At 42.0% G+C, this 19,056-nt stretch overlaps 2 protein-coding genes across 13 annotated transcripts in view; both read right to left on the bottom strand.

Annotated features, from left to right (window-relative positions):
- Window positions 1-2,337: 2,337 nt before the first annotated feature.
- Window positions 2,338-3,903, bottom strand: LOC125153158 (predicted GPI-anchored protein 58). The gene is made up of 2 exons (XM_047836062.1): window positions 3,844-3,903; window positions 2,338-3,012 (listed from the first exon to the last, which is right to left on the bottom strand). The coding sequence occupies exons 1-2, from the start codon at window positions 3,901-3,903 to the stop codon at window positions 2,338-2,340; spliced, it is 735 nt and encodes a 244-aa protein (XP_047692018.1).
- Window positions 3,904-4,563: 660 nt separating this feature from the next.
- ZNF606 (zinc finger protein 606) overlaps window positions 4,564-19,056 on the bottom strand; it is a 28,310-nt gene continuing 13,817 nt past the window's right edge. For 7 of the 12 annotated variants that reach the window (XM_047834237.1, XM_047834239.1, XM_047834238.1 and 4 more), the window contains one exon: window positions 10,691-13,952. In XM_047834237.1, the coding sequence (XP_047690193.1) occupies window positions 11,977-13,952 (1,976 nt within the window). In that variant the 3' untranslated portion in view covers window positions 10,691-11,976. Of the gene's footprint in view, window positions 5,129-10,690; window positions 13,953-19,056 lie in introns of those variants that run through there. The other 5 variants (XR_007147168.1, XM_047834241.1, XM_047834248.1 and 2 more) reach the window with 5 other exon arrangements.

Raw genomic sequence — 19,056 nt, 5'->3', positions numbered from 1 at the left:
CATCCAGCCATGCCTACAGGATGATCCATATAAGAACTTGGTTTCCACTCTCTAGAAGTCCTGCAATCTCAGAACTGCCTCTGGTCAAACCCATCTGAATAAGTTCATCTGCTGTATCTCCTTGAACTTGTTTTTGGACTTCCAATCTCCCTATGGGCACTGCTGCCGTTAGACTTGATTTTGAACTGCCAGGCTCCCCACGGACACTGTTTTCTTTGGAGTTGGTTTTAGGATACCAACTTCCCAATGGTTACTGCTGCTTTGCCCAGTCTTTTCCCTTAGGAAAAGGGAACACCTGGGAACACCTTAGGGAACACCTAAGGAACACCATAGGGCTGTGAACACCTGGCTTTTCCCAGACTTGGTTCTTGAATTGACTCATATATCCCATGCACCCAGACCAGCTGGATGAATTACCAATCCATCGGAATACCACTATGGGTTAATGATACTGACAGATGTGTAGATCAGGTCAAGCTATGAAAATTAGGCTAAGAGATAAAGGTCTTTCATAACATAACCAAAACTTTCCAACAGATTCCCTTAAATCCAGAGTGCCCAACCTGTTCTCTTGACTTTCTCCCACCAAGTGGGATCCCTGGTTGAGAACTGGGTCCCACACCCCCCTCACATGCCTAATAGGACTCTTCCTAGTTGTCACCTTTATCAAAGTTTGCCTTTGGTGGCTAGTCAAGCAATACCAGTCATCTTTCACATCGTCACAACCTGGGTGGCAAGCGTTATCCATCCCAATTAGTATTGTTAATGATGTTGAGACACCACAAAGTAGATTGTATCGTAGTTTTTTGAGTTCTAATTGACAAAACATCATATTAGTTTCTGGTGTACAACCATGACTTGATATTTGTATACACTGCAAAATGATCACAATAAGTCTAGCTAACCTCTATCACCATACAGTTACAAAACTTTTTTGAGATTGGAACTTTTTTTTTTAATGTTTATTTATTTTTGAGACAGAGAGAGACAGAACATGAACGGGGGAGGGTCAGAGAGAGGGAGACACAGAATCTGAAACAGGCTCCAGGCTCTGAGCTGTTAGCACAGAGCCCGACGCAGGGCTTGAACTCACGAGCCTTCGAGCTGTGAGATCATGACCTGAGCCAAAGTTGGCCGCTTAACCAATTGAGCCACCCAGGCGCCCCGAGATTGGAACTTTTAAGGTCTACTTTCATAGCAACTATAGCATTAAATATGCAATATAATATTATTAACTTTAGTCACTATGCTGTACATTACATCCCCATGACTTATTTATTTTATAACTGGAAGTTTGTACCTTTTTACCTCCTTTACTCATTTTGTTGTAGTGTAAATTTTAAAACTATATTTTCCTGCTGCCTCCATATCCATGCAAACAGGCTGTGAGCACCCCACCCAGGTGACCAGGTTACCTAGGTGATAAGGCTAGTTCTGGCCACAAGCTCCCTTCTGCCCTTCCCTTCAACATTCAAATGTAGCAACGATATCCTCTCCCGCCTATTCCTGTGTACTCCATCCTGACCCCCGATAAATGGACTTGCCCATGGATACTCACCTTCTGCTCCCCACCTGCTTGGTTGAGCCCGCTCTGTAGGTGTCCCTATTTTGCCGCCCCTCATGGCGGTGCACTTGACTTCTGGTATTATAATTCAATGGGTTTTGACAAATGTATCGTGACATGTATCCAACTTTTTATTATTATACAACATAACTGCTCTACTCTAAAAATCCTTTATACTCCACCTATTCATCTCTCCCTCTACCCTGGCAATCACCAATCTTTTTACTGTTTACATAATTTTGCCTTTTCCAGAATGTCATATAGCTAGAATCACATATGAAGCCTTTTCAGAATGGCTTCTTTCACTTAGTAATATGTATTTGAGGTTCTTCCAAGTTTTTTTCATGGCTTGATAGCTTATTTATTTTTAAAAGCTATAATTTTGGATAATCAGTTTGGATGTTCTTAAGTTTGTTGATTAATTTAGGAAACACATTTCTACATTACCGAGTCTACTCAAGCAGGAACCACTTAGATTGTATCTTTTAATTATTCACATTTGCATTTATGTCTCTTGAAAATGTGTGTAAATGTATTGCCATAGGATTCGGTTCTTTTCATTTTCCCCTCAACATTAAAATTTTTGTATATTTGCAAAATGGGATTCCTCTTCACACATCCCATCTGCGGTGGGCGTATTAGCAGAACGATTGTTCCAATATTTGCAAGCTGCCCACAGGCTAGCCCGGGTGCAGCGACCCACGTCGTATCCTCCCAGGGACGTGGAGGACCTGCTTTGGGAGCTTTGAGCCGGGCCGTGAGCCAGAGGACGTTCACGCAGCTCCAGGACCACTGCCGCCGCTCAAGGGGCCAACAGCAGAAAAAGGCGGGCTGGGCGAGGAGGTGGGCCCCGAAAGGGGAGAAGGCGGTTCACCGAGCGTTTCCATTGGGCGGAGCGCGGCGCGATGCCTTCCGGGCGTTGTAGTCTGAGGCTCCAGGGCAGGTGGACTACAAGTCCCAGAAGGCCGCGCAACCCGGCCGAGTGTGCTAGGTAACCTTCGCCTGTGCTGCGCTCCGTGCCTCCAGGCTGACAGTGGTCGGGCGCCCGAATCCCTCTCGAGGCCGAGCGGGGCGGCGGGACCACCGAGGGCAACGTCTGGAGGCGGCAAAGGCCGGAGTGGTTCCGGGAGCGGCCAGGAGGCTGGGGCAGGGTCCGCCGGAGACCGGGGCGGGACGGGGTGCTGTAGGTCTGGCCAGGAGGTTCCGCTGCCGGTGCCTGGTGTGAGGGCAACGTGCGTGCAGTTGGGGTTGTCTCCCCTGGGGCTCCCTCGGTTTCCAGCTATGGCGACCCCTGGCTCCGTCTTCGGCCTACTCGGCCAGGAAGACTGCTGCTCCTCCGTGCCTGTGCCCAGATGCGGAGTTCGTCTGAGCGGGTTCTCTTCTTGCGGGGACAGGGCCGCTAGGGCTTCTCCCTGCTCCCATCGTCCCCCGGTTGCCTTGGCGTTTTCCTTAAAGTTGGGAGTTCCAGTTATTGCTGCCAGTAATGTAAGTCGGATCCAAGCTTCTCTGCCATGGCCGTGACCTTTTGCTGCTTTTAAGCTTCTCTTGGCCTTCAGTACTTTCGCTAGGATGTGGTTGGTGTGTGTTTATCTTGCTTTGCGGTCCTTGTCTGAAACTGCAGGTTGAAGTGTTTCATCACTTCTCTCCACATCCTCCGCACCACGTTGGTCCAAGCCTCCAGTAGCCCCCAGGCTTCTCTTCCTATCGTACCATTATCTCCATTAGTCCATTACCCACACAGCAGCCAGAAGAGGCTTTGTCAATACAGGAGCATTCTTTCCTTCCTGGTTAAAGCTGCTTGGTGGTTCCCGAAACCCCAATATCATTCCAATACAGAAACAGGGCTTTCATGAATGTTTTCAGGCATCAGCATATTGGAAATGAAGATGTGAGGGTTGGGATGTTTGTGAGTAACTGGGCTATTTATATCATGACCTTAAGAGACTTGTTTACATGCATTTACCTATAATATTAATTGTGGAAGATCTCCCTGCCCTCTCTTTGGGGTCTTTGCACCCCCTGACAGTGTTAAGGCACTGGAAGATCCACTGAGCCATATGACAGTCCCAACCCAGTTTACACCAAGTTCCAAAGGAACAAACTCACAGCCTCCTAATCCAGGTGTTTTTTTCACTGGACAATTATAACATCCAGTAAGTAAACCAGGGCAAGTAGAGCACCCAAGAAGTCCTTAAGCATAGAGGTTTATTTTTCCAAATATTCAAAATCCAGATCAGCCTCACCTGTTATTCCCTCTGTCTGCTCTAACAAATCCATACCCCCAACTTCTTCCCTTTGGCCTGGGCTGCCTTCCCTGGACTCTGATGGGGCCCTTCCATTGTCATAACATGGGAGGGTGTTTAGAGTCTGAGCTGGGAATAACCCTAATGTCAGTTTAGCCTTTTGTTCAATAGACATTTGTTGAGAACTTGCTATGTGACAGACACTTCCCAGATCCTGGAGATACAACACTGAACAAGTGAAAAACCATGCCCTATTGGAGCTTGTATCTAGTTAGAGTGATACAGGCAATGAAGAGAAATATAATTTGGTTACATAGTATGCTTGAAGTTGATAGGTGTTAATGAATATTTAGAATAAAAGAATACAGTAGGGTAAGGGAATCAAGAATGAGGGATCGGCTGCTTTATTTTTTTTTTAATTTCTTTTTTTTTTTTTTTTTGCATTTATTTATTTTTGAGAGACCGAGAGTAAGTGGGGGAGGAGCAGAGAGAGAATGAGACAGAATCCGAAGCAGGCTCCAGGCTCTGAGCTGTCAACACAGAGCCCGACATGGGGCTCGAACCCACAAACTGTGAGATCATGACCTGAGCCAAAGTCACACGCTTAACTGACTGAGCCACCCAGGCGCCCCTGCTGCTTTATTTTTTATTTATTTTTTTAAGCGCTTCTTTTTGAGAGAGGGGAGGGGATGGGCAGAAAGAAGGAGACAGAGAACCTGAAGCAGCAGGCCCTGTGCTGTTAGCACAAAGCCCAACACAGGCTGGAACCTACAAACCTTGAGATCATGACCTGAGCCAAAGTTGGACACTCAACCAACTGAGCCACCCAGGCGCCCCAAGGGATCTGCCATTTTAAAAAGAACCTCTTGGCCTTGGACTTGCCTGTGCTGTGTGCTGCTCCTACGGAGAAGTTGAGAGAATAAGGGGAGCTGTAATGGGACGTGGTCTCAAAACCTCATGTTGAGACAATGTACTCAAAGAAGATTCACAACAGAGATTCCAGTTTTGGTTCATACAAGCCAATTCAACCACAGACACCTACCTGAGATAAACCCAGGTATAACCTAAGAGGCAAAAGATCTGGGAATATCAGAAACTGCTAGAAAGACTTGGGTTGGTACCTGATTTGAACTAGTATGCTGGGCTGGCTGGCTGGAGCAGGAGATGGTATAGCTCAGCTGTAATAAAAAAACAAAAGGAACTTCTGGAGTTTGCGCTTGTTTCTTCTCTTCCTTTGCCTTAGAACAGTGTGCTCACAGCTGCTGTAACCCAATTTCTGGTCCAGACATCCTGAGGAGTGGAATTAAGGCAAGGCAGTAGCCTGTGAGCAGCAGAGAAACAGGCACAGAACACATCACCTCAGGCAAGTGTTTCTCCATCCTGCCTCCTCAAAGCTCTGGGATGGTGAATCACATTCCAAGGAGTTATCTCATGGGACGAGGAATCATTGACTAGCTTTCTGAGGCCTCAACCTCCCCTCCCAGGATCCATTGTCTCTACCCCTGAACTCAGTGGGGTTTATAGGTACCAGGATCTGATCCCATCACATGTATGCGTAACAATTGATAAAATAGCCAGTGATCCCAAAAGATATATACTCACTGGCCCAAGTAATAAGCAATTTTCAGAGCATAACAATTTCAAGAGAAAACAAACACTGGATTACAGAATCCATCAGAAACAGATATATTAGAACAGATGGAACAAAATTTTAAATTAGTCTATTAAATGCATTTAAGGAGTAAAGCATGGTAGTAACAATAAGAAATGAGAATAATGACACATAAAAAAGAACCAAGTATAAATATTAGGTATGTAAAACAATAGTTGAAATGAAGACACAGTAGAGGCAATAAATAGCAAAATGGACAGCTGAAAAATAAACTTAGCAAACTGGAAGAGCAAATTGAGAAAATGTCCAGACAAAAGAAAAAAAGAAAGGAAAAGGAATTAGAGAACATAAAAGAAAGGCTAAGAAATATGGACAACAGACACAGGTGTGCTAACATTTGAATAATCAGAGTCATAAAAGAGAAACTTTTTAAATGGAAAGGATGAAATATTAAAAATAAGATAAATTTCCATAAAGTATTTAGCACTGGTCCTAGAACATCTCATTCAAAATTCCTTTACTATATTATGACATATAAAATTCTAAATTTGTATATTTTTGTTTGTGCTAATAACAATAACAGTACAGTTACTGTCATAATTTACCTTGTTTTTACTACAGACATAACACCGCTTATATGCAAAGCTACTCAAGATAAAATCGGAAACACAGGAATTTGATCTTAGAAGGAAATGTAGGGGCGCCTGGGTGGCGCAGTCGGTTAAGCGTCCGACTTCAGCCAGGTCACGATCTCGCGGTCCGTGAGTTCGAGCCCCGCGTCGGGCTCTGGGCTGATGGCTCAGAGCCTGGAGCCTGCTTCCCATTCTGTGTCTCCCTCTCTCTCTGCCCCTCCCCCGTTCATGCTCTGTCTCTCTCTGTCCCAAAAATAAATAAACGTTGAAAAAAAAATTAAAAAAAAAAAAAAAAAAAAAAAAAGAAGGAAATGTAACATTTGTCAAATCTGACTACCCCTGGGATGATTTATTGCCTCTTAGTTCTTTTTTCTTCTTTTAGTCATCAATGCAAAGAAGGGAGGCAGTTACTCCCTGGTAAACAAGGAAAATACACGAGAGGGAAATAAATGTTAAAAAGCTCAGAAAGGAAATTTAGAGGCATAGAATGAGAAGAGGAATTTGGGAATACCTGATTGCTTTCCAAAGAAGTGGGCTAGAGCTGGTGAGCAGAGCACCCTGGTAGATTAGCAAGGTGAATGCGTATAACCAACTGTGCCTGTACATAACTGTCAAGGATGTATAAAACTAACAGTGGAAGTTCAGAAAAACAAAGCCCACTATATGCTATGTGGCTAAAAGAGTCGTAATCAAGGAGGTTTAACAGAAATCCAGGCAGAAAGAGCCTTAAACCTATAGACTGGCCTGACTTGTTCCTTGTTTTCTATATTTACCAATCCTTGTACAAGCCTCACTACCATCATTCTGTTACCATTTGTCACTGGAACAAAAGTAAGCCTTTATTTGTTGGTCTCAGATTTAAGCATATCACAGACTTCTAAAAACTGACCTTTTTATCTCTTGTAATGCTCCCTATGCTTGTATCCTCCTTGTGCAATAATGTTTTGTGGTTCTTATTTTTTTTTAATGTGTTTATTTATTTTTGAGACAGAGAGAGACAGAGCATGAGCAGGGGAGGGGTAGAGAGAGAGGGAGACACAGAATCTGAAGCAGGCTCCAGGCTCTGAGCCATCAGCACAGAGCCCGATACAGGGTTCAAACTCACGAACTATGAAATCATGACCTGAGCTGAAGTCGGATGCTCAACCAACTGAGCCACCCAAGCACCCCCTTGTGGTTCTTATTCTTTAAAAAAAAAAAAAATGTCTTTTAACGTTTATTCATTTTTGAAAGGCAGAGGGAGACAGAGCGTGAATGGGGGAGGAGCATAGAGAGAGGGAGACACAGAAACAGAAGCAGGCTCCAGGCTCTGAGCTGTCAGCACAGAGCCCAACGCGGGGCTTGAACTCACAGACTATGAGATCGTGACCTGAGCTGAAGTTGGATGCTTAACCAACTGAGCCACCCAGGTGCACACCCCCCCCTTTTTTTTTTTAACATTTATTCATTTTTGAAAAGCAGAGAGAGAGCACGAAGTGCTTCTTATTCTTTAAAAAAAAATGGATAATATCACAAAAAAAGACATTTCCCAGAATGTAAAACAGATTAAAGACATCAGACTAAAAGCCCACAGAGAGTATCTTAGGAAGTTATGCATATACTTCAAACCCAGCCACTCCACTCCTAGGTTTTTACCCAAAATAAATGCAAACTTACACACACAAAAGCCCTGTGGTAGAATGTCTGTATCAGCTATATTTACAATAGCCAACAAATGGAAACAACTTTATGCTCATCAGCAGGTGAAGAGGATAAGTAATGGTAGCACATTCACAGAATGGAATGCTACTCAGCAAAAAAAAAAAAAAAAGGAGTAAACTACTGATACGAGCTACAACATGGATGAACCTCAAAAACAGACAAAAAAACATTATGTGGAGAAAAGACCTGATCCCAAAAGTGTCCACATAGTAAAAGTAGTATATGAATAAAATACCGTGTGATTCTATTTATATGAAACTCTAAAAGACAATCTTAGTATGTAGTGGCAGAGCAGACAGGTGTTGCCCAGAGGTTAGGGCAGTGGGGTGTGATGGGGATTAACTAAAGAGACATAAAGGAACTTTTTGGGAAAGGGAAAATATAGTTTTGATTGTAGTGATAGTAACAAGGGTGTAGACATTTTTCAACACTCATCAAACTGTAGCCCTAAAAGGAAAGTCCTCAGCATAACAGTGGTGTTTGAAGCCTCAAGACTGGATGAGAACTTCAGGGATGTAAACAGGAAATGGGGCACCCTGACAGTAAGAGGTAAGGGAAGTGGGGGAGGAAACAGCTAAGGGGGCCTGAAATGAAGGCCAGAATCAGGTGTAAAGTCCTGAAAGCCATGTGAAAAACATGCTTCAAGGAGGTAATGATCCATGATCTATAATGCTGCTGGTATTTCAAGGAAGTAAAAAACGGAATTGACTACTAGGTTTAGCAATGTGGAGGACATCTGGCAGTGAGGTAGGTTTGGAGAGGTTTCAAGAATGGAGAAGTGGAGACAGCAAAACAGACAACTCTTGAAAAATTTTTGCTTTCTATAATGAAGCAGAGAAATTATGCAGGAGCTAGAAGGGAATGTGTTATCGAGAGGTTTTTTTTTTTTTTTTTAAGTATGTTTACATATTGGTGGGAATAATCTAGTACATAGGCAAAACGTGATGATACAGGAGATAAGGCAAACTTGCTAGAGCAATGCCCTCGAGATAGGCTCTGGAGTCAACCCAGCCAGTTTGTATGTAGGTCCCTGTGGGACAGCGCAGACACTGTGGACAATGGGTAGATGTTATGGAAGGCTTCTACCGATTCCTTCTGTTCTCAGGTAAGCGGGAAGCAAAGTCACCTGCTGGCAGTGAGCCTGAGGGAAGGTTAAGTCAAGGAATTGTTGGAATTTTGATACTAAATAGCCAAGCAGCTTAGGAAACAGATGGTGGAGGGGTTCCAGTCACTAGTAATGGAATGGTCCTAGGGATGACCATGGGAGTGACTGACTGTGGCAAGTGGTTGACAAAACCATAAGCAGAGGGGTCCTGTGAGGTCAGGACATGGAAAGATCATCCAGATGGATGATGGAATGGTTCTAGATGCAGTAAGGCAGGTGCCGAATTCTTTGATATGTGGATGAGTGACTCATAATAGATGACTGGAATGAAGGGAAGCAAGTGTGATGGTCTCATGTCCCAAGAGTCAGAGGTGAGTTTTAGAGAGAAGGGAGGAACAATCTAGAGGCTGCAAATGAGAAAAGTGGGGGGTGGAGGGGAGGAGAAAGGAGCCACCCCTTGAAGCCATCATAAGAGACACTGTGCATAGGGGAGACTCAAGCTTCAGTCACAGCAGGAAGGTTTCAAGGAAGAGCTCATGATGAAATGAGTTCCAGTTGGGCCCAGCAGAAGGTTCCAGAGTTGGGGAGTTGAACATGGGGTTAAAAAAAAAAGAGGGGGGGCAATGAACTAAGCCATACATAGGTTAGAGGGTTGGAATAAGGGAGGTGAAGGGGTGTGGGAGTCCTGAACATCCAAGGCACACTGTGCATATAAGGCTGTGTGATAGATGATAGAGATGTAGGGATCCTTCCAGGAGGAAGCAGAAGTCTGGGACTTTCTCTTGACTTGTGATATGGGCTGGGCCACAAAAGGCACTTTTAGAAAAACTTTTTAAAAAGATATTAAGCTGCGTAATATAGAGTGACTCGTCAGGATGCTTGTGTAATATTGTATATGAATTATGAGATTCTTTGGAGTCGCTAAATCAAAGAATCTCGGTTTGCTCAAAGTGTATTACACTGGGTATTAGAATACTCTACCCATATATTCACAATATTACTTGACACATATTACTTTCTCTTACAGAGATAACATTGCTAATTCTATTCTAAAGATATTTGCAGAAATCACATGAGAAATGCATTCAGTTAATTTACTCCTGCAACATTTATTGGGTGACCACTATGCACTAAGCCCTGAAAGGTAAGGAATCAGATGTTACATACCTATGTGAGTTCCAGCTACAGAACACACACCCTCCCACACCAGTAGGTCACTGTTTCTCAACCAATGGGGAGTCATGGACCCTGTAAGAACTAGATGAACCTTTTGTATCCTGGATTTCTAACCAATGTCCTTGAAGCCTATCCAAGGATTCCTGGCCCGTAATTATAGTCCTACTTTAGGGAAATAGAGGAAATATCTGTGAACAGGAGAGAAGCCACCTAAATCTGCTTATCCATCCTGCCTCCTTTCCCCTAGTAGCACTCAGAGAGACTTCCTCACTCTGATGAATTGGTGAGCTTCCTTCCCTTCTGAAGTGCCCCTACTATCAAGCAATCTTCTCATCAAGAGAAGATAAAGAAAGCATAAACACTGAATTTGAGAGAGACCTTGAGAAACAATGCTCCCATGTGCTGTAGTGTCTCTTGCTCTCTGCCCCACAAGGGCCATTCTAACCCCATCAAGAGGCATTCCTCAGCATTGCCCAAACCTCCGATTTGTGTTCCAGTCACTGCTGTACTGTAATGCTCAGTATTGTGGGTGGTGAAATCTTAGGGAACCCAAGTCCTAGAAAATGGCAGTGATTCTGACTGTCCAATCCAGACTTCATATTCCAAAGGCAGCTTAGCTCTCATGTTACCAGAAATCATTCAGGTCAGAGAGCCAGGTAACTTTATTTCTCACTGTTTAGGAATTTCTCGGTTTTTATTATCAAGTTATCTACTATAGAAAACTGAACAAAAGAAAAATTTAGGGGAAAAAAAATCACTGGAGAGGCAGCATAACATGGTATTTAAAAACATGACTCTAGAGCCAAACAATCTTGGTTCCATTCCTTAATAGCTGTGTGTCCTTAGGTAGGTTTCTCAACACTCTGCACGAGTTTCTCCATTTGTAAAACTGGGATAATAATAGTACCTATCTCATAGAGTTAAGGAGATTGAACAAGTTAATATTTGAAAGCATTTAAAACAAAGCCTAGCACATAGGTGCTGTGTTTATAAAACTTTTTTAAAAATCTTAAATTAACAAGGTTAATTTCTCCATGGATCCTTCCAGTCCTTATCCATATACATTTTTTAGATGTTATAATAGATACGTATATACAATTTTGTGTCCTTTTCATTCCTTAACATTATGTATATCGATGCAGTGTCCACAATTGTAACTTACAGTGATTGCCTAAAACAGATTACAAGTGAATTGTCCAACAATGCAATCATGAGTAAACCATGGACACTGACACAATGGGTCATAAACTGTCAACTTTTGTTCTAACAACATCAGTCTCATACTTCTAGGTAATAATTTTTCCACCATTAGTAAAATCACTTACTAATGTTTTCTAAGGTTAATCTTGATCGACAGTAAATATCCCATTCAATACTAATTTTTTTTCTTAAATTCAGATTTAGTATTTCATATTGTGTTCCTTAAACGGCACCCACATTCTCCCTTTGTAACAGCAAAATCTGTATTTCCATAATTATGCACAAGATGTTATTATAAAGCTTCCTATCCATTATTCCAGCTTGATGCAAAACAGTGTACTTTCAGTTAAAAAACTTTTCCTAGAATAAGGTTCCCCTTAACAATGCACTGCGATCCACAAATTCAGACCTCAGTTGAGATCTCTTACTGAAAGAAGTCTTATTCCCTATATTCATGTTCCTCAAGTAGGATTCCTGGTAGGAATCAAGTAGGACCATGAGGGGATTTGAGGTTTCTTCACTGTAATTCTCTGATGTTAAATAAAGGCTACATAACTGCTGAAAGCTTTGTTCTATTCTTTTCATTCATAGGTTTCTTCTAAGGAGATATTTTCTACCAAATAATAAAAAGAAGTCTTTCTGAATTCTTACTAAACAATTTGCCCTCTTGATTATATTTATAGGGTTTTTTTTCAGTGTGTTACCAAATGTACAATAAAAGAAAAATGTCTTATCAATTCAATTCACAGTTTCTCTTCACTATGATTTCTCTGATGCTGAAGTAGGGCTGAGTGACCACTAAAGGCTTTTCCACAGTCATTGCATATAAAGCGTTTCTCTCCACTATGCATTCTCTGATGAATAATGAGAGAAGAATTCTTACAGAAAGCTTTCTCACAATGATTACATTTGTAGGGTTTTTCTCCAGTATGGTTTCTTAGATGTACAATAAGGGAAGAACTCTCATTAAATGCTTTCCCACATTCATTACATCTATATGGTTTCTCTCCAGTATGAGTTCTCCGGTGTGCAATAAGGTGAGAGCTACAGTTAAAAGATCTTTCACATTGATTACATTTATAGGGTTTCTCACCAGTGTGAATTCTCCGATGAGCAACAAGGTGACAGCTCTGACTGAAGGATTTTCCACATTTATTACACTCATAGGGCTTTTCTCCAGTATGAGTCCTTTGATGTCTAACAAGGTGAGCCATCTGGCTGCAGGACTTCCCACATTTATTACATTCATAAGGCTTGATTCCAGAATGAATTATTTCATGTTTAGTGAGGGCTGAGCGTTCTCTGAATGCTTTGCCACATTCCTGACAGTTATAGGGTTTCTCTCCTGTGTGAGTTCTCTGATGGGCAATAAGATGGGAGCTCCAGCTGAAGGATTTTCCACATTCAGTACATTTATATGGTTTTGCTCCAGAGTGAGTTCTTTCGTGTTTACTAAGGGCTGAGTAATCCCTGAAAGCTTTTTCACATTCATCACATTTAAAGGGCTTCTCTCCAGTATGCATTCTCATGTGGGCAATAAGATGGGAGCTCCAGCTGAAAGATTTCCCACATTCAGTACATTCAAAGGGTTTCTCTCCGGTATGAGTTCTCTGATGTCCAATAAGATGGGAGTTCCAGTTGAAAGATTTCCCACATTCATTACATACATAAGGTTTCTCTCCTGTATGAATTCTCTTATGTACAATAAGATGAGAATTCCAGCTGAAGGCTTTTCCACATTTATTACATTCATAGGGCTTTATTCCAGTGTGAGTCCGTTCATGTTTAGTAAGGGCCGAACGATTCCTAAATACTTTTCCACATTTATCACATTCATAGGGTTTCTCTCCAGTATGAGTTTTCTTATGCTGGATAAGGTAAGAGCTCCAGATGAAAGATGTTCCACATTCATTATATTCATAGGGTTTCTCTGAGGTGTATGTGCTTGTATGTTGAGTAAGGAATGAGTCATACCCAAAGACTTTCTCCCATTCATTGTATTTATATGCTTTCTCTACAGTACCAATTTTTTGACGCTCCATAAATGATGAAAAATAAAAGATATTCTCATATTCTTTGTAATCATACTGGTTTTCTCCAATATGAAGTCGTGGGTGTTCATTAAATGATGGGCTCTGGTTAAAGATTTGATGGCATTCCTTATATTCATAGAGTTTTTCTCCTGTATGCATTCCCTTATGATCACCAAAATGTAGTATATGATTGAAAGATTTCACAGCATCAGTACATTTAAGAAGATTATCTCCAGTTTGCATCCTTTCAGGCTGATTAGGTTGTATGGACTGGTAGAAAGTTTTGTCATAATCATGATTTCCACAGGTAATCTTATCTGCATACATTATGGCTGAGTTACACCGCCAGCTTTCAGCACTTGTATCAGGCTTATAGAAATGTTCTATTTGAGAAACTCTCTGAGATGGAACAAAGTTTAAGCTCTGGCTACACTCTGCTCCAAGTTCACAGAATTCTGAACCTCTTTGAGATAGTACTTGCTTTTGCATGAAGACCATTTGCCTCATAGCTGTACTCTGGTTCATGTGATACATTTCCAACTGGTCTTTACATCCCAAGACTTCTAACCTGGAGAACCAAGGATCATCCCATATGTATCTTTCCAGCTTCATGCTATGGGATTGTTCTTCCTCAAAAATGCTTTGTGTTGGGATCAATGCTTTGCTTTCAAGATTTCTCATCCACTCTGAAATAATCAGAAAAAAAAGCCATGAGAGCACAGAGAAAAAATTTCCGAGAATAGAGTGGGAAAAGTGAGATTTATTGTCCATATTATTGAAAAGGCAGGTGTGACCTTGTTTTCAAATAGATTTGTAACACAAAGATCATAACAGGGAAGAGGAGAATAGTGAAAAAAAAAAGTATGTGAACCAGCATAAGTGTATACTGGATACCAATAACAACCATTTAGGGGCATTTTCCCATAGAAAAAAAGACCAGGATAAAGGTGTATGGTAAAGGAATCGAGGTCCTGGAATGGTCTAAGAGTGTTTTGCATGCTTGAGGCCTTGAAGCACACTGTGTAATACCTCTCTAGTGTGTACAAATGACATTTATGGTCATTTATGGTGAACATCTGCTTTCCTTCTGGGGGTCTGGAGCTTCAGTGGTTGCAGTCAGTTACACAGGCACTGTGTATTCAAATCTCCAATAAACACCCTGGACTCCTAGGCTCTGGCCAGCTTTCTTAGTAGATGACATGTCATATGTGTTGTCACAACTCACTGCTGAAGGAATTAAACGTGTGTGTCCTCTGCAACTCCACTGGAAAAGGACTACTGAAAGCTTGCACTTGGTTTCCCCCAGACTTATATTCATGTGCCTTCTCCCTCTGCATTGCTTTGTATCCTTTCACTGTCATACACCATTACAAAAGTACAATGACTTTTGAGTCCTGTGCATCCTAGTGAAATCACTGAACCCAAGGGTGGCCTGGGGGATCCCTGACAAAGGGACCCAGTGAATATTATTAAGGTGAAAAAATAAGAAATAACTTGCTTACAAGATAAACAAGCAACCAGGCCTTTAACTTATGTTTAAATGATGAAAGTGTCCTAATTCACTTCTGTGTTTTAATATCCTGACTCCTTCCCTATTTTGACACCTGCCCCCCAAAAAGGAGGGACTGGCGTTAAGAGAAAGTATCACCAGCAGAAGCTTCAAGCAAGGATCTTATCTATGATAATATGCTGTCGCATTGTTTCATATTCCATTCAGTCAATGACACAAAATTCGTCAGCCCACAAATCACCATAGTTTAAGAACACTCCTACAGTTACAACCCTTCTAACTACAGAATGATTTGCAAAGCAATGGCACACAAGACAGACTCGAAAGGCAACACATTATGATGAAGACACAGGAGTTATAGCCTGATATAATCTGTATTTAAGTTGTGGCTCCGGGCACCTGGCTGGCTCAGTCAGTAGAGCGTGCAACTCTTGATCCTGGGGTTGTGAATTCAAGCCCCACGTTGGGTGTAGAGATTACTTACAAATAAAATTTTAAAAAATCTATGTATATATAAACACACACACACACACACACATTCATACATACTGGCTCTATACTATCCACAGAGGATGTTTCCAATATCTTCGCGAGATTGTGAATCCAGTGAAATGTCTGGCAAGTTCAACATATGAAAGCTATCCACCATCACTGCTGAGGTAACAGTCCTCCAACAACTGAAGGGGTCTGTCTGAGTTTCCTACTGCTGCTGTAACAAATTACCAGCTTAAAATCACACAATCGTATTACTTTACAGCTTTGGAAGTCAGAAGTCCAAAATGGCTTTTACTGGGCTACAATCAGGGGAGCCTCCCTCTAGGGCAGAATCTACAGCGTGGCCTTCTCCTGCTTTTAGAAGCTGCCTGCATTCTTTGGCTTATAGCTCCTTCCTCCATCTGCAGAGCATTAACGCTTCATCCTCTGTTTCTGTCACCACATCTCCTCTCTGTGTCTCAGACACTCCTGCCTCGCTCTTACAAGGACCTTGCAATTACCATGGTCATTCAGATAATACAAGATAATCCCTCCATCTCAAAATTTATTCACATCTGAGAAGCCCCTTTGCCATACGAAGTACCATATTCACAAGTTTAAGACGTGGACATCCTGGGGCGCCTGGGTGGCGCAGTCGGTTAAGCGTCCGACTTCAGCCAGGTCACGATCTCACGGTCCGTGAGTTCGAGCCCCGCGTCAGGCTCTGGGCTGATGGCTCGGAGCCTGGAGCCTGTTTCAGATTCTGTGTCTCCCTCTCTCTCTGCCCTTCCCCCGTTCATGCTCTGTCTCTCTCTGTCCCAAAAATAAATAAAAACGTTGAAAAAAAAATTAAAAAAAAAAAAAAAAAAAGACGTGGACATCCTTTGGGAGAAAGGGGGTGTCATTATTTACCCTACTGCAGGGTCTAAGCCACAGATACCTTATTCGACACAGACTCTTGTCCGCTTTCTCTAGGTTTTTCTTCTGTCTTCACTATACACCATTTCCTTCCTTTTACTATCCAACTCCATTACAACAGGGGCCCTACTTTGCTCAAGATGTGGCATTTATTACTAATTTCAAGCTTAGCTCCTAGAAGTTAGGGAATGATCAATCTTCATATAGATTTTGAATCCTTCCAGTAGAAACTTTAAGAAATGGTAGCTGAGCAAATGAACAATTCTTGTCCTACTTTATAGTTGGTACTTGTAGTCTGAATATCCAGAACCAGAGACAGGACAACAAAGTATCATCTAACCTGGGAGTTAGAACCTATGTGATGAGAGGACATACTAAACAGTTGTCAACAATACACACAGTGTATCACTGAGCCTGAGGGGATGCAGTTGCTGGGTGGGTGGGAGGCTAGGAAAGGAGATCAGAGATTAGTACTCAACAGAAACAATCTAGGAAGGTTTCGCACAAGAGAAATGACATGAGCTCAGCCTTCAGGCTTTACTTGAATATAGACATACTGCTCCTGTACAGCACGAGCTAGTGACAAAATGAGAAAAATAACAGAAAAAAATGGATGGTCTTGAAATCTAGTCAGAGTTATTTAAAAGGCTACTCGAATCACTGCAGATTTACTGACAGAGAGCTCATAATAGAAGATTTCAGGGAGGTAGATCAAGAAAAAAACACCTGAGGTAGCTAATAATAAGTACAGATTTATTCATTAACTTGAGCTGGAATTTGGTAAGGGACCTGCGGGTGATGTTGGTAGAAGCTGAGTGACACACAACTAACATTTCAGAGGCAGAAAATCTCAGGAGCTAGAAGAACCATTACATCTTGGAGAAGAAAAGGAAGGTAAGACTTCTCAATTTCCTGCTTGGAGGACTCACAGGAGGCTGGTAGCAGCGATATGCATCAAAAAGAGGAGGAAACATAATTTAGAAGGAAGAGATGAGCTTCCCGGTTCTAGCAGGATCACAGAGTTGGTTGAGGTGATTTGCAAGACAGTAGAAGTTTAAGAATGGAGGTGGTGGAACCAAACCTCAGGACGGTGGTTCAGGATAGTAACTCAGAATGGTCAGCACCAAGAGTAGGAGAGTTAAAGCTCCTGGAATTCAGAGCCCTTGATGGAAGGTTTCAGATATGAATGGGGGCAACTGATGAGACTCCAAAAAGCCTACTTCATTAGAATGGATGGGAAGATAGCCACCTTCACAACTCAAGAACAGGCTGTTGTACATTATTAAATTAAAAACAGCAAGATACACAACAGAATAGATTATAATCTACTTTTAGAAAGGTGAAAATAACCGTATCTCTATATGCTTTTAGCTGTGTAAGGAAACTCTGGAAACATATAATAGAAATTATTAAAACTGCTTATCTTGGGCAAGAGGTCAGTAAAAATGGCAAAATAGGGCCTCTGAAATTTCACCTTTCCATAAAAGCAACCAAAAACTGTCAGAATCAATTTCCTCAGAATTCTATAAATTAACCAAAGTCCTCTGGCAGCCCAGAGAAGAGTTTATTCAAGAAAGACAGCTGAATTTTTGGAACAGTGGGCTTTGGGGCACTGTAACTTACCCTGGTCCCATCTCTGGCTCCCCGGCTCAGCAGCAGCCTTGTAAAATAACAGCCAATATTTCTGGTACTAGAGGGAACAGAACGAAGCTGGGGGTTCCCCAAAGCCTCATTCCCAAAGAATAGTCATTATTTGACCCATTTGGTGGTTGTCAGGCCCTTGAAAGGTTGTCAGGGGCTGGAAGCCTCTAGGAAGCAGGTATTTGTCAAACATTTACAGGCAGTATATTAAAAAGTCATTACCGGGGCGCCTGGGTGGCTCAGTCGGTTGAGCGTCCGACTTCAGCTCAGGTCACGATCTCACGGTTTGTGAGTTCGAGCCCCGCATCAGGCTCTGGGCTGATGGCTCAGAGCCTGCAGCCTGCTTCCGATTCTGTGTCTCCCTCTCTCTCTGCCCCTCCCTCATTCATGCTCTGTCTCTCTCTGTCTCAAAAATAAATAAACATTAAAAAAAAAAATTTAAAAAAAAAAAGTCATTACCGCCTGAGACGATGGCAAACAGCTAAAGCAAACAATACGCAAAACCAAAACGATTTTTAAAAAGCCAAGGGAAAAGACGTTCTTAGGGGCTTTGAAAAGTTCTAAAACATTTCTGGGAACCTAGAATACCCATCATAATTAAACTGTCAAAAGCCAAAGCCTGATAGAGGATGCTGAAAGCAGCAAGCAAGAGAAAAGGTATTCATCATATCCAAGTGATTTTCATATGACCAACAGGGCATACCTGTCTGGAAACCATGGAGGTAAGAAAGAAAAATACTGCCAACCAAGAATCCTGTATGTGGCAAAACTCTCCTTCCAAAATGAGGGGGAAAGGAAAGCACTCCAAGATAAACCATCTGAGAGAGTCTGCTGCCAGCAAACCTGCCCTAAAACAAATGGAGTCCTTTGGGTGAAATGACAGGACACAGGCAGTAACTCAAAATACAGGACACCAATAAATGTAACTACATAGGTAAATATGACAAGGCTGTCTAAACACATTTTTTGCTTGTAATTTTTTTTTCCTATCTGATTTAAAAGCCAAAAACAGGCACCTAGGTGGCTCAGTTGGTTAAACGTCTGACTTCAGCTCAGATCATTATCTCACAGCTCTTGAGTTCAGGCCCCACACCAGAGGCCTAGAGCCTGCTTTGGATTTTGTGTCTCCCTCTCTCTCTACCCCTCCCCCAGTCACGCTCTGTCTCTCTCTCAAAAATAAAAAAGAAATTAAAAAAAAGACAAAAACAAAGCAATAATTGTAAGTCTGTGTTGATGGACATACTATG

The sequence above is a fragment of the Prionailurus viverrinus genome, chromosome E2 (genome assembly GCF_022837055.1).
Source record: "Prionailurus viverrinus isolate Anna chromosome E2, UM_Priviv_1.0, whole genome shotgun sequence".
In the NCBI taxonomy this organism is placed as follows: Eukaryota; Metazoa; Chordata; class Mammalia; order Carnivora; family Felidae; genus Prionailurus; species Prionailurus viverrinus.
Note: the sequence above shows the minus strand (reverse complement) of the source record. Positions and strands in the feature narration are given on the sequence as shown.

Coding starts and splice junctions, on each gene's coding strand:
- LOC125153158 (XM_047836062.1), bottom strand. CDS start 3,903: ATGGAAGGGCCCCATCAGAGTCCAGGGAAGGCAGCCCAGGCCAAAGGG. Junction 3,013..3,843: donor CCAAAGGGAAGAAGTTGGGG/GTATGGATTTGT, acceptor CCCAACTTTAAG/GAAAACGCCAAGGCAACCGG.